The following is a 15683-nucleotide window of genomic DNA, read 5'->3' as shown; positions in this document are numbered from 1 at the left end:
CTGTTTCAGCATTTCAGTGATGTTGCTTCGTGTCCTTCAAAAGCTTCTGCTGCTGTTAAAAAACACAAATTCACCTATATTTATACAAAGGAGATTCCCAACCAAACATTGATTTCTCAGATCATGTTGGCATCCAGCTATTTCAGTGTCAGCACAGTGCCCATCACAATCACACTTAGTCTTTTTTTTCCTTCCACTCCTGAAAAAAACACCTCACACCACAAACCCTCTCCCACTATTAGCAGTGAAACTGGAAACAGTCTCTGGAGAGGTTAAACCTATTATACCACCTTCCAGGATGACAAGCCTACATCTTTTGCCAGCAGCACTGATCAGGAAATGCATCTTTACACAAATGTTCAGCAGTTTTGAAGGCCGAACTGTAACTACTGCAATACTGCCCTTGCAAGCACAGTCTTACAAAACAACACCCAAAAAAACCCACAGAAAAACAACAAAAAAAACCCCAAACAGCAAGCCACAAAAGCAAAAAAAGAAAACCAAACCCAAACCAAACAAACAAAACAGAAAAAAATCCCAAAATAAAAACAAGACAACCTGAACAAACAAAAACCACCCAGCACCCTCACAGCAGACCATCACCTACTTCAGAAAGGGTCTGCTGATAAAGGCATACCCATAAACATATTTTGCTTGTATTTAATCCTGTCAAAATATGAACATATATATACGTAAGAAGTTTGATAGAAAGCATATTTTCCCTGTAGACTTCTATATGAATTCAGAAAGCAGAACTATTCTGATCTAGGAAACTTCCTATAAGCTAAGCAAGTTTTAGCTTAACACAGGCCTTCATGACATACTTTTAGTCTCCCCAGGTGTTTATGAGTATTTAAAAAACAAAAATCAGAGGGAATATAGATGGTACATTAAGTTTATGCCTTTAAGACATGTACCAAGAAGAGTAATATGAAGGGAAACACTTTGTACTCCATCTTTTGCACAGCTAAGATATTTTCTCAGGACATTTTCTTCCTCAAGAAAAGTCATTTCAAGTGGAAGATCTGTTAAGAGCAGCTTACAAAGAGGACTCCATTTATAGCTTCAACACATTAGAATAAGACAATTTAAACAGCATGTTTTTATTCAACTGACAAAACATGGGGGTTTTAATTAATCCATCATTCAGATTATTGGGACATGAACCAATTGCTAGATAACCCAGAGAAAACAAACTACTTTAAAGCTATTCTACAAAACTATGTCAACTACCTTTGACACCCAATTCAGGACACAGGTTATTGTTGAAGCAGCAGCAGCAGCAAGAGGGACTCTCAGCAAATAGAATTTCCAAAGCATTTTCACATGACACCTTACCAAGCAAATACAATACTAATTTAGACCTGTTTTATATGCAAATAAAGCAAGCCACCCTCTCCAGTACGCTTAACTGCACATTGACAACTATTAATATCATCCACTGCACTGCCTATTTGCTGAACTTTAATTTTGAGTTCAAGAGGAAGCCATGAAGTTAACATAAGCAGACTTCAAAACCACTGCCACTCCCAATAATGGGCATTACACATCCCAGTGCCATCATTTCAGTATTGGAAACCAACCATTTATTCCGTCTTTTTGTTCCCTCTCAGTTGTTCACTAGCCCACCACAGCACTTGCTGCTTACCTCATGAGTAGTTGTGCCTCCTGAACAGTCTATTGTTAAGGACTGTCAAAAGCTTTTGAAATTCCAAACAAATTATATCTGATATTGCTCTCACTGTTTTGTTGTCACAGTGAAATAAATCAATAGATTACAAGGACATTTTCCTCTGAAGAAACTGTTAATTTACTGCTATCAAAGTACAATCTAGAGCAGATTATATATCCCTTTAAAAAGCATCAGCTTTCCTCTGCCACTGAAGAAGATCCAGATGGTCAGCAATGCCAAACACACCTTTGGTTAAAGGCACTGAGGTTAAGTGCAATGCTTATTTTTATAGAGAGTGACTGATTTAATGGGAAACTACATTACTGGCTTGGATGCACAGGGAAGGATGACAAGGACAAGAGAGCAACAAAGCTGTGGTCTATTCATTTATCACACATACAGATAATCATAACCAAAGACAAGCAGTGCACAGATAAATGTACCAAAAATTCCTTCATCTATCCAGGGACTTTAAACAGGACTGCAGGTCAGTTTGACCTGAATATCTCCTCCCCTCTTTTGAAAAGCTTAAAGATCCCCTAGACGAGATTCTCAGTGTGAAATAACACTGGTGAAGGCTCAAAGGCCAACAGGACACAACAAAACTATCAAAACTACTTGTAAGCCTTTTCTGGGCTGGGTTCTTTGTTATCAGACCATACCAAACCTCGTCAGTAGGTAGCATGGACAGCTCCTTACACACGCTGTGGCACAATTCCTCTCTCAAATGAAAGCATTCTTCCATCTCTCAAACCAGTAGATCCCTTACATCATTCTCCTCTACTTCAATCAAAAAAATCCGATTTGTCACTGCAGCTGCTGCTGTTCAGCAAGTCCTTCTTATCCCTGTCTCACCAAGCCATTCTGAAGAAGACAAGATGACAGTGATGCATCACATGTAACTGAGACATCACAGGGAGATGAGGAGTTGGTTATATTCCTAAAACACCTCAGACCACTTCAGAGAGTAAGATCCCAGTTTTCCAGTGGGTTTTCCTCAAGGCAGCTTCAGAAGCAGTCTCACCTAGCACTGTTATAACTGAAGAAGCTCAAACCTACAGCTGTGTGTGAACTAGAATCTTCATCAGCAACACAAACTCAACCAGTGACACCCACCAACAAGGTATAGCAAAGGCTCTGGTCACAAGTTAAAACTGGGATTGCATAGCAAATACTCTGAAAATTAATGCTCATCAGTACTTCAAATAGAGAAAATCTTGGGTGGTTGTGCTAATTTTCATGAACTGGTGAGACCAGTAATGCATTTCCCTTTGATGTGATAACTCATTTTATGAAATCTTATGCTTATGGTCTTATCCTCGATACACAGCGGTGTCAAATTCAGAACCCAGTCTTTTAGTCTCCAAACACTCCCGGGAAAAATGTCCTATGGTGTTTTAAGTATACTTTCAGTAAATATGGACAAGCAAGAAACATAAGTATGATAAAAAGAATATATATCTAACAGAGATCCATTGTTTTTAAGAATTCCCATACAAACCACTACAAAATGACAGTGAAGTGCACCTTAGACAATTTTCTAAGGTATTGAGAAACAGCATCCCGTTAATCATAAGCAAAATGCTGCACTTTGTATTCATTGAACAGCATACAAAACTAGCAATTCTGTTTGCAATACAGAGAATTATTTTTTTAAGTCATAAAGCATCCAGCACTTCAAATAGACAAAGCTATTTGTCTAAAAGCACAGGCATATCCCATATTTGGATCTTAAGTTTCAAGTCACTATATATTTTTCCTAGATATTTATTAGAAAATAAATAGAATCAGTAAAGTTTTATAAATTATACCCCTCCTCCTCTATGCTGAAATAAGTTCCCAATTAGTTTCTCAAAGCTAAATTTTTCTGTTAATAACAAAACAATTAAAAGGAGCTTCTCTGCAGCTACTACTTCTCTATCCAGAAAGGAAATCTACTTAATTTGAATTGAAAGTTAGAGACTCATAGCTTTTAAAATTCATAACTGGTCTGCTTAGACTTTCAGTAGCAAATCATGGGAACTCCTCCTGAAATTTAACACAGCTGAAGCAGCTGTTCTTGTCATCACAGGATTTGTCTGTTTATTTTGTCACACTCAACCATGACATTTGAATGATTCTCAAAAACTTCATTCTGTGCAAAGGAAGAGATTATAAAAGATATTTTAAGTGGCATAAAAAATGTCTTGCAAAGCTCACATTCATTCACCATTCTATTTTAATACGGGCATAAAAAGAAACACAGAACTGCTTGAAAAGGTTAAATTCTAAATGAACTGCTAGGCTTCTCTTATTATCTTCACTGCTTTGGTCACGCTTCCCACTCCCTCCTTCTACTCCAGAAGCACAGAAATATAGCACCTATGGATAGATATGTTTAAAAATATTTAACACCCACTTCACCTGCCAGATGTCCAAGAAAAAAGAAAGTAGCATCAGCTGTTTGAAAAGACACATCAAAAAGCCAAAGTAATATTTTCATCCAAGCTCTACCTTATCTTTGTCTTCCACAACATCTGCCAGCACATCATCTGGGTCCAGGATTCCTCCATCTGTATACTCCAGGTGGTGAATATTTACCCAGGAAGTTGGATCCTGTAAAATAAATACAAGACTTCTTAACCTAACCTTAACCTAATTTCAGTGCTATTGGACAAAGCAGCTTTGTATCCCACTTGCTCCTCACCTATTTCCCTCTACAGTCGCAAGGCAGAAGCTTGGAGCCACTGCCTGAAACAGAGTGAACGAAAACTACAAGACACTACCTAGAGAACACTGTTCAAAAGACATTCAAAACATACATTTTCATTTCCTTATCATTTCTTGCTTAATTTAAATAGGTAATTTATAAGAAGTTAATAAAAAATAACTTGTCTTTGTTTTGCACTACTTTATAGTTGGAATATTTTGGTTATTATCAGCACAAACACATAAATAAATTTATATACATATATATGGATGCACCATTCCTGACAGGTTGGGGGTGGGGGTGGTGCATACATATAATTTTAGATATATGAAACACACCCATCATTTCTTTCTCTGAGGTAGATCAGGTTGTGTTCTATTGGTACATCTTGTACAGCATGATGAAGAAAGAAAACATGCTTAGTTAAGATTATAAAGCATATTTGAGTCCTCCATCAAACATTATGGAGAGTGGCCAGAATATGCTAAAATTAAGGGTCAGGAAAGTGGCAGGCACACACATAGCTTTGAGAAAGGTTTCAGAAAGGGACAACGAAAAGCAACCACGGCTGATGTACAATATGCAATCCTAAGAATTCTACTGATATTATCAATATATCTGTATCTCCAATCCCTTCTTCCTTGTCAAGTCTAGTTAGATCACAGTTCTCAGAAGTAAACTGAAGCACAACAAACACTATATAGACTATCAAGTTCTTCATCTTTAGTTTGGGTATGTCCCATGTAATGAAGTGTGGCCAATAAAAGATTTTTTTAAGTGACAGGAATGACAATTCACACTGAAATACAGGAACTAAACCAGAACAGGATGCAGTTTTCTTCCAAGAAAAATACCTGTTAATGGTTTAGGTACTGCTCCCACACATAGTCTGACTCAGGTACACACAGTATGAACACACTATGATCTTTTGATCTGAAGGACTCCTCAATTACAATAACTACCACAGACTACAGCAAGACTGAACACTTGCTGTTTCAGAAATACAAATATGAACCTGGCTTCTATGAACTTACATGAACTTCAACCCTGAAAGTCAAAAAACACATGCTGGGGACAGGGAGCTTTTTAGATTTGTTTGATGAGGCAAATAGTAATTACCACTAGATAGTCTAGGTGGAAGAAATTCCCTCTGGACAGTTACAGAAGTAACAGGTAACATCTGACCAGCGAAATCACTCACCCATTCCCAAGAAATTTCAAAGTCAGAGAACATTTTCTGTTTTTTGGGTGAACTCCAAACACTGCCATACATTGGATACAAAGTGTCTATTAAAAAAAACAACACCTAAAATCTATGTATCAATTTCTTCTATGTTTCTTTACTCCCACCAAGAGTCTAGACAGTTTCACTAAATAAAACACTGATGTTTTAGATAAGTCACCAAATAAAACAAGCTGTTATCCACCAGCAGATGTAAGAGTTGAGTATCCAAAGTCCCAAATAGCATTTCATTCACGTGCACATACAGACTCGTGTTTTACACATTATTTAGAGCTCAAAAGGAGTAGAACAGGTCCAAAACAGAACTGTGGTACATCCAAGGTAGAATCCTTATCAGAGAAAATGAAACTTGCTATGGAAAGGAATGGTCTTACTTTAAGTTTCTTATGCTTTACTAAGATACAACAAGCAAAAAGAGTGTCAAGAACACTTCAGGTTGCCATGTGTCTTAAAACTCCTAGGCAGGAAACTGCACGTCCAAAGTAACAGAGTAACTTTGCACTTTATAAAGTATATCCCTGCAGTTCTTGTCAAAGGGAGGCTTTTCTGCTTGCACAGTATTTTCTGAATGGTCTGAAAGTCAGAACCCAGTAAGAGCAGCAACAGAGGTGACAGGCTGTTGCAGAGCTACACATGTGAAGGGTCAGTCCCAGATCACATTTGTTTGCTTCAATAACACTTATTACCTGTTGAATGTAGAAAATGCTGGATTTCTCAGTTTACAAATCAATATAGGATAAGATGACACCCCATTTTTAGTCAGGGAAGAGATTAAGGACATACTTACTGAGAAGGCATTTGCTGAAAAACAATGAAATATAAAGAAAAAAAAAATAACTATGTTCTAAAATGCTAGGACAAGTTCCTGGGGTTTTAACTGACTGTTTGTTGGGTTTTTAGCTTTTTCCATCTTGAGACTGAAGTCTTATTCTAATGAATGACAGTGTCTAGAATGATTCCTCACAGTATCTTCTAAACCATCATCACTGAAAGTTCATATACTTAAAAAGAAATAACTACTTTTGAAAAACAAAAGAATGGGTCTCTTGTGAAAATAAAGCACTAACAGTAGCTTGGAAGCTCTGGGCAGTACTCAGGTATGGTAACCATCTACCTCGCCTCCTAAATGCTCTCCTGTAGAAGGGTCATCTTGAAGAAAACACATCTGTGGTTCCAAAAAAATCCTAATATCACAAGTGGGGAGAAGTTCTCTTACAGCACAGTACATAACCCTCAGTTGAGGTATACAACAAACATCTCAATATGTAAAGAACAGGTCTGAATAAGTTACCTGGTGTAATGCATACCAGCACTTGCCAAATGAATATTGAACAGTTACTCTAACATGTGTTTTACCTTAGGGCTGCAAGTCATGTTTGTGTTCAATATTAAGCCACTTAAAAGCTGTTTACCATCATTTCCTTTATGTGTGGGAGAACACTTTAGGAATTACTATGCAAATATTTACCAAATGTTAAATTAAAGCCGGGTCACATGAATGCACAAGTGCGATGCAGGCAGAGCAGTGACATAAATTTTAAAAAGTGGGCTTGACATTCATGTTGTCACAGAATCCTAACTTAGCTGTTACACCTAATGCAACACCTTCACTGTTCAAATAGTCTAAAATAGGTTCAAGAATTCTTCTATGCATTTATTTTCAGTCAACACACACATTCAAGTGAAAGACCAATCAGTCTATAATTAAAGACTCCCAATGATTGTTAGTTTTTAATATACATCGATGGATTCACATTTTTAGTGTATCAAAAACTTGAAGCATTCTTGACTCTTTTTGTTCCATACTCAGATAGAAAAGTATCAGTCTACTTTTCTGAAAACTAAGCAACATACTTAATAAAGGTTGCAGTCTATATTGCATATTTCAGATTGTTAATGAGCAAGAAAATTCTAACAATTTTAAACACATTTCGGCTGGACCATCAGTCAAATAAACACCACCACTTAATGATTTCACAATTAATTATTGTCTGATGCTGTTATTTGTTCTGCTGTGCAGAATGCATAAAATTAATTGCAAACCCTATTCTGGAATTTTTAATTTAAATATAGCAACAATAGGATGCACTAAAAAATTCAGCAGTAGGAATGACTTAGACTGCCCCCACAATTACTTCTCAGGCTGATATTTTAGAAGCACTTCCACATTAATGCTTCACTACAACGAACAGACTTCAATGAGAAAAGGATGTATTAAAAAATGGAAATCATGTATGCTTGCTCCACACCCACAGCAACAGAGCAAATGCCAGGTCAAACTTGGGGGGGACGGATTGGCCTCTGGTCACACTGTTTCTTGTCATTTAGACAGTGTAAAAGTAAGATTAACCCCCCCACAATCATAAGTTATTTTCCAATAAAGGGGATATTCAAGGTTAAGGTCAGTAAGAGAGAGCTATTCTACCACTCAATTATTTTTAGATTATATATTGCAATGTGATCTATTACCTCAATATATTAAGAAGTACTTAATGATTTCTATAAGCATTCTAAGGCTACATGGTGTATCATTATCCACAGCCAAACAGCACACTACATACTATCACTGCTAGTTGTTACATATTCCTCAGTCACAGCACAGGGATTTCTCAAGAGTGATCTGGAGCTGAACAGTCAGATCTCAGCAACAACACAATATACATGCACCTGAATGTCCTAAGAGATACCCTAAAAAAAAAAAAATAAAGAAGAAAGCATTCACTGAATTTAGCAGTTCCTAGAACAGACTTGATCAGAATAAGCCTCCCTATCTGAAGTATATGAGTATACATCACATAGATACATAGACAGGCAGACAGACATACATGAGTACAAATTAGGTCTTTTTTTCACGAACTTTGAAAAATAGAGAAAAACCAACATTTCGATTCCACTGCTCAGAAAAGTTCCCAGAGTTTAGTTTGCATTACAGTACAACAGAGTAAGCTACAAGCCCACATTTCTAGGTCTCGCTGTTGAAAACGAATTCTTACCTGGAATTAATTACATTGTCTTTATAGCTCTATTGTTCAACTGCATAACATTAACTGACACATTTCTAACCATTTCCAGTTAGAAATTCAAAAGCTGCAGAAACCTTCAAGATAACACAAGGAAGAGAAACACCACAGCACAGTGAGACAGTACAAAAAATTCCTTGTGTATTCCACAGTATTATTGTTCTCCTTCACCAAAAGTCTGAATCTACTTGCATTAGAAGTGAAAATGCTTCAAGATGCTAGAGAAAAGATAAAACTTCTTTATATCCTTCTACCAGCTGGAGTGACACACATTCTCTCAAGTTATTAATATTCAAGAAAGATCTGTACTGAGTGAGCTCAAAGACAGAAATTAAAGCTGAGGTAAGGGCAAAGGACAAGGTAGCCTGCTCAGAGAGAAACTGCTTTTAAGTTTCCAGCAATAAAACTACAGAAAATCATGCAATAGAAATAGTCCGAGAAAGGTGACTGTAAAAGATCCTTCCTACTCTGTCTTCCAGTTGAAATGAAGTACTATAAAATAAAGCCACACAAGAAAGGGTCTTAATAGATGAATTCTATCTTAACTGGGGGGATGATAGAGAACAGAAAGAAGATCATTCCAAGCAATCAAACTTCTGAGTTCACAGAAGACAAAGTTCTTTGCTTTTCATAGTAAATTTAGCAGGGTTGACTAACAAGCTTTCAACCCTTATGCCAAAACACGACTACAGGAAGTAAAGCCAGTCTAAATAATATATCCATGATGCTTTGCTTCTGGCTAAAGCACATATTTTGATTTTCAGATAGGTTAAGAAGTTTTACTCACACAGTAAGATAATACAGAAGAAACTTTGCTCATCCTAAAAGGAATAAATTAAACATTCAAGTATGAGCTGAATCAAAGATTGTTTTCTTCAAAACAATTTCCCATACTGTTTAGAAAACCTCCTTTCAGACTATAGCAGAGGAAGCTATTCCATGTAAACAAACTATTTTTTAAAAAAAATTAAGTCTCATTCTATGTATATTCACACACACTAAATTTTTGTTCAGATTCATTCAACTTTATCTTTTAACACCAGTTGAGAAAAACATATCCTTCCCCCAAGTTTTTTTTTTTTTTTTTTTTTAATCACGACTGGATGTGATGCAGCCAAATGGTGCAATTACAAAGTAGGAAAGGAGTTCTGAAAAAAAAATTACATAAGGTCACTTTAAATACTCCATTTCAAAAGTTTCTGGTTTTGAGGGTGCTAAAAGCCTGGTGTCAAAAGGGGAACTAATCAGATCAGGTCAGTATAGAAACAAATTTATCTTTGTCACAAAGGTTGGCTTTATCTCAGTACACTTGCAGGTTTTGTGAAGTCTGGTCACACTGTTTGCCTCGCTGGCTCTTTAGGAGGGAAGTGGAAAGAGCACAACAAAGACAATCAAACAATTCACACATAAGGCCTGTGGACTACCACAGATATGTAACAAAATATCTGTTACCCATCCAGGAAAGGGCAGGAAAATCTTCCCTTGTCCTTTCAAGGCACAGTTGACAACCAAAATGCATAACTGCTTTTTAGTGTTGGGAATAAGACTAACACAGCACAAGTATAGCTCAGCACCAGCTTCCTATTTGACACCCTAAATGGTTTAAAAAAATCACTAGTCAATCCCTAGTCACAGAATATTTCTTGTTCTTTAGCCATCTTCAAACTATTATGCCCTGAGAAATTAATGAGACCAGGTATTACTGTAACTACCAGTCAAAACACAACAGCGAGGGACTGATAATCACTTCTTTCTGTCACCTTCACCTATTCCCTTCACATCACTGTACATCAAACTTCATTTTGGATGTATGAAACTCATCCTTCTCCCATTCTTACACTTATGCAGTTAACACATTGTGTTTTCCTTGACTAGCTATAACTGGTAAACCTTTGGTTTTATAGCAGTCACCTCGTTACAGCAAGACAGGCTTAGGCATCAGAGACCTCTCAAGGTGAAGATGTGCTACAAGCAACAAGGCACACAGGTTATACACAGTTTCATCTGATAAACGTGTCCCAGATCACATTTTAAGATACAGATCCTGCTGTGAGATCCTGGAAGACAAAGCACAGAACATAAGCACAGTGAAAGTCCTTCAGACAGGTTATAAAGCAAAGGGAGCACGGTGCAGAGGCCAATCAACGCTTGCAAAGTGTAGGTCACAGCAGAAAGGAAGGACAGTGAACCTCTTCTGTCCCTCAGAGACAGTGTTTGCAAAGAGGGACTAGAATATTTCTTGTTCTCTAGACATCTTTAAACGATTATGTTTTGAGAAATTAATAGGACTATGTACTGATAACACAAAGTCTTCATTTTTCACAAGGCCAGGAAGGTATTTATTCATCTCACTAGTGAACTCCACTGTTATCAGAAAGCAGAAAGAAGAGAGAGTTGGTTTATACTGGCAGTTGAATATGCAGGGGGAAAAATACCCATCTTCCAGGTCAGGTCTGAGGAGGAAAACAGAAAAAGCTGCCGATATCTTCCTAGTATGGAATTCTCAACAGTCAGAGTACAGATATATAAATCCAAAATGACCCAGATTATTTTAACTAACACTCTAGCTTTGATTTGATTTGCAGCACTGGAACCCTTCAAAAATAAGAGAATTCTGATTTTATATTGAATCTGAATGAAAACCACTCTCTCAACGTGATCCACTGTCTGCATATTGTCTGAATACAATATGATGTAGAGAATACATCAGCAGAGGATCACATAAGCCAACCTTTACACTACTCTCCAACACTTAAGAAGATCATTTCAAGTGAAGAAGAAGTATGCCTGCTTTGGTTTTCTCAGGAAAGCTGGAGAGATGCAATTAGACAGAGGTCTCCACACTGCATTGTAACAACTACTAAAAAACTTCCTTTTTAAAGCCTCAGTTGAAACTGGAGCACACTGTATGCCAGGCACTGAATCCAAGATAGTTATACAAATGTAAGAATGCAAGTGTAAACTGATCTTCAGCTATAAACTAAAATTATCCTTTTAGTTCATCAAGTCCATTAGACTAGACTGCTTCAACAATGCAGACACACAAAAGACTCGCCCCTGTGTAAAATAAATGCAACAGTTCCAGAACAAAACATCTCTAAGTAAACCTACAACATTTTAGGCTTTAACTTCCATATCCCAAATTCTGTGCCACATATTAGCTACAATATGCAGAATAGTATTGTTATGCTAATAAGCAAACTGCTACACAGCCCCAGGCACCTAGCAAATAATTAATTAGCATTGAGTCTGGCTTTTTGTTTGATTATCTGAAGGTAATACTGGAAGGGCTAATGGACCACAGCCATGATTTCTTAAAATCCAACATAAAGTGAGCAGACAGAACTATAAAGCTAATCCTTCAAATTGCCACGTTTTTCTCACAGAAATGAGGGGGGGGAACTTAAGAAAGTAAGAGAGGCACATGTATAAGAGTACTGTATTTTGAAAGTAAAGTCCAGGTTGAGTGAACAACACTATTATTTTGCCAACTAAAACTGATGACACTTTAAATTCAAACCATTCAGTACAGCTACAGATAAAAAAAAAGAGGCTGACTGTAAATTCACACAACTCTGTGACAAATTCGGCACCGAAGTTTACCAGATCTGGAAAAACAAATGATAAATGGCTCAGCACCTACAGCAAGAGCAGCCAGCACTTCAGTCCTGCATCTACAAACCATCTAAGATTATTTTATTTACAACTGTTTGGGCCTTCCTTTGATAAAGTGATTAATGCATTTGCAGCTGACACCAGAGTGCTTATCAGGAGCAGCTGGGAGCTTCAAAGATGTGATTGAGTAACACCAGACTCCAAACAGAGCAGAATACAAATGCCTGTAAGACAATGCAGATCAGGTATGCTGAAATCCTGTAAAACTTTAACATAAACTGACCTTTAGACAAAGCTCGAGTAGTAAATTATAAAAGTATATCCTTAATTCCACATAGGAAGCCATAAGATATTTTTTGGAATTTCACAGAAAACAGCATGACTTTTCTGCTGCAGTACCATCTTATTTCCTGCATGAATCAACCACCGACTGAGGCTGGGGAGGAATTTTGCCAGAAGACTGCCAGACTTGCAGTGTCAGTGAGATAAGCCAACACCCAGGCCAGCACTCACCTCTCACATGCCCAGAGATGGTGCGTTTCAGCAATGTCACCAGTTCCCACCAGTCTCAACTCTAATCAGTTCTCTCCATGCTCTCTGACACATACTAGCAGGTACAGTTCATGGCTCTCTTTAGAGAAGTATGAAGTGTGGATCTGGGGTCTCTTTCCTCACTCAGAGAAAATAATGACCTTCCACAGCACATTCAGTGACTGTGCTCCAAAAATCAAGCCATTAGGGACAATCGTAGGCCCAGGGCTACAAAGATGTAGTTTTAAACACCCAAAGCATGAGAAGTATTTGAAGATGTAAGAATAGTCCTTTTGAGACAGAAGTAAGTTCATTACAAGAAAAAGCAAAAAGAAAAATAAAAAAAGAGAAAAGGTGGTGGGGGAAAGTTATAGACTTGAAATGGGATGTGCAAGGAGGGAAATAAAGGATTTTCAACCATACAAGTGTTGGAACAAGGTCTGTAGGTCTGTACTAGATGATGCTGTTCATGCTCTCACATGAAATACTAAATGAACCAACTTCCCTTCTCCCTTTACTTCTCAGTAGCAAAAACAACCGGGTCCAGAATACTCTGAAGGCACAACTAACAGTCAAGCACTGTCTCTAATTTCAGTCAGCTTCACTGGTTCTGACTATTGTTTGAAAGAAAATGAGAAGGAAGTTTAAAAAATAATAAAAATATTTACCAGGTTAATGACACTCGGGGAATTATTATATAATCTCTCTTACATTTCATGCTATATTAATAGAATTTCGATTATCATAGTACAATGTTGATAAATTTTAGTATTTGACTTCCAAGATACAGCAAATACACCTGATGAACAGCCGAAACAACCTCTACCTCTAATCATAGGGCAGAGCCAAGTGACAGAACTGGATGAAACCCAAACAAGGCTCCTGAGAACAACTTCCACCTTCACCTGACCAAAATACAGAACATGCCAGAATTAACACATCATCAAAACTTTATGCCATATGCCTCGTGAACTGGATTTTGGCCAGATAGAAAACAGAGAAGAGAATGAGATTATTTACTCTTTTCACTGAAATTTAATATCACTAGTGTGCAGAAGGGTTCTGCCTGCCTGCCCCCATCCCAAAGCACAAAAAGGACTGCTCTCTCCTGCTACTCCAAGTGTCTTCTGGAAAACAGAATCACAAGAGAGTTGGGAAGGAAGAGCTTCAGAGATTTAAAAGGAAAAAAGAAGGCAGCAAAGCAAAATCAAAGTCACTGCAAAACATCTAACAGACAGGGAGGTCTAAGCAAGACAAGTGAGACATTCAGTCCAAATGTGAAAAATGATACCTGAGGCACATGTTCCAGTTACTGTTTTGCAGCAACTTTCTCCAATCCAGAGCTTCTGAGAGGGCCACACGGAAACTCTCCCTACACAATTTTAATCCAGTCAGTACGACCTCACAATAAAGTTAAAATGAAAACAACAGCTGGTAAGCAAACTTGATTAAATGCTGCATTTGCATATATTTTGCATCAGTCCTGAGATGCCATTATAACTTTGGTTTTCATTTGCAGTCTCGTGCCATCCATCACTGATACAGATGAGTCCAATTCATTTTTCAGTCAGCTACCTCATCCATTCTCTTTGGGCTCCAGAACTGTATTCCACATGCATTAGCTCCACATACTGTGCCATGCTCGAGCACCAACAGAAACGAGAAGTAAAATTAAACAAAGACTTATTGAAAATGCCTACAGCAAACGGGACCTAACACAGCCATTATTTGCAAGAACGCTCAAGGCTAAGCAGGTTACAGGAGTGTTTTATCACAACCCACCGGCCTCAATAGGGCTGCCAGAGTAACAGTTCCCTTCTCATTAACACAGATGATTGTATCTGTTTCCCAACTCACACACACAAAAACAGGTAGAAAGCCGGTCACTGACAAGTTCAGCCACAAGATGCTGAAGGCTTTTCAGCAACGTAATTGGATCTACTTCCGCTACATTTTATCACTACAAGTGGTGCCTAAAAAGGAAACCAGCACATGCAATGAAGCAGTTGATTCTCTTCTTTAAGTGGCTGCTAAGTAAGGATACAGCCATTGTCAGTTAATAGAACAAAATGATAACATCAGAATTTGCTGGTCTAATGGTCACAAAGTAAGTGATTTCGCCTCCTGCAGAACCTGCAACAGCTTTGGTTGCATTATTAAAGGCATCTCTTACATTATGAGCTTAGGCTCCAAAACCAAAAACAAACAAACACAACAAACCCAAATGAAACAAACAGAACAAACCAACCAACCAAAAAACCAAATTAAACAAGAAAAACAAAACAAAACCCAAACAAATCAACCTAACAAAAAAACCAAACAATCCCTCTCCCCCCATAAAAAAAAAACCCACACACAGGGAAAAAGCCTGAAAATTCCTCGAGTGAGTTTTAGCAAGATTACAACAATATTAAACAGTTTGATCATTAAATTGTAGCTTGTATATTTCTATGGGAACTCACTTATCTAAAACATCATAACAATATATGACTCAAACTCACAGTCTAAAAATTAAATCTAGCTTTATTCTCAAAAAGAAACTCCATCTCAGAAAGCCTCCTGCATAAAACTTTTTCTCCCCAAACTGCAGAAAAACATTTTTTCACTAATGAAAGCCAGTAGTACGAAAGTTATCACGCACAAGATGTTTCTCAGCTGAAGCAACACCACTTTGCAGAATGTTAATAATCTGCTACAACCCCTTTCAAAGCTACCACTGTCTGCAACACGGCACATGGAGCTACGACCTGCACTGTCTGGTCTACTTATGAACACTAACATCCTGGATTTTGCTACACCATCGAGTTGGGCGGGGGTTTTTCTACCCTAAAATCCCAACTGATAAGCCAAACAGTTAATCTCTAAACGCACAATGCATAAAAGGGATCATTTCAAACCAGATAAATGGCAGAC

At 37.6% G+C, this 15683-nt stretch overlaps 1 protein-coding gene across 9 annotated transcripts in view; it reads right to left on the bottom strand.

The window, feature by feature from the left end:
* PARD3B (par-3 family cell polarity regulator beta) overlaps window positions 1–15683 on the bottom strand; it is a 393203-nt gene that overhangs the window by 366658 nt on the left and 10862 nt on the right. For 8 of the 9 annotated variants that reach the window (XM_051786819.1, XM_051786818.1, XM_051786820.1 and 5 more), the window contains exon 2: window positions 4166–4267. In XM_051786819.1, coding sequence (XP_051642779.1) covers window positions 4166–4267 — 102 coding nt within the window. Of the gene's footprint in view, window positions 1–4165; window positions 4268–15683 lie in introns of those variants that run through there. The other variant, XM_051786822.1, reaches the window with a different exon arrangement.

This window comes from Manacus candei, unplaced genomic scaffold, assembly GCF_025592945.1.
Source record: "Manacus candei isolate 608988 ecotype Guabito, Panama unplaced genomic scaffold, ASM2559294v1 h1tg000023l, whole genome shotgun sequence".
Lineage (NCBI taxonomy): Eukaryota > Metazoa > Chordata > Aves > Passeriformes > Pipridae > Manacus > Manacus candei.
This window is presented reverse-complemented; position numbering and strand designations above follow the sequence as displayed.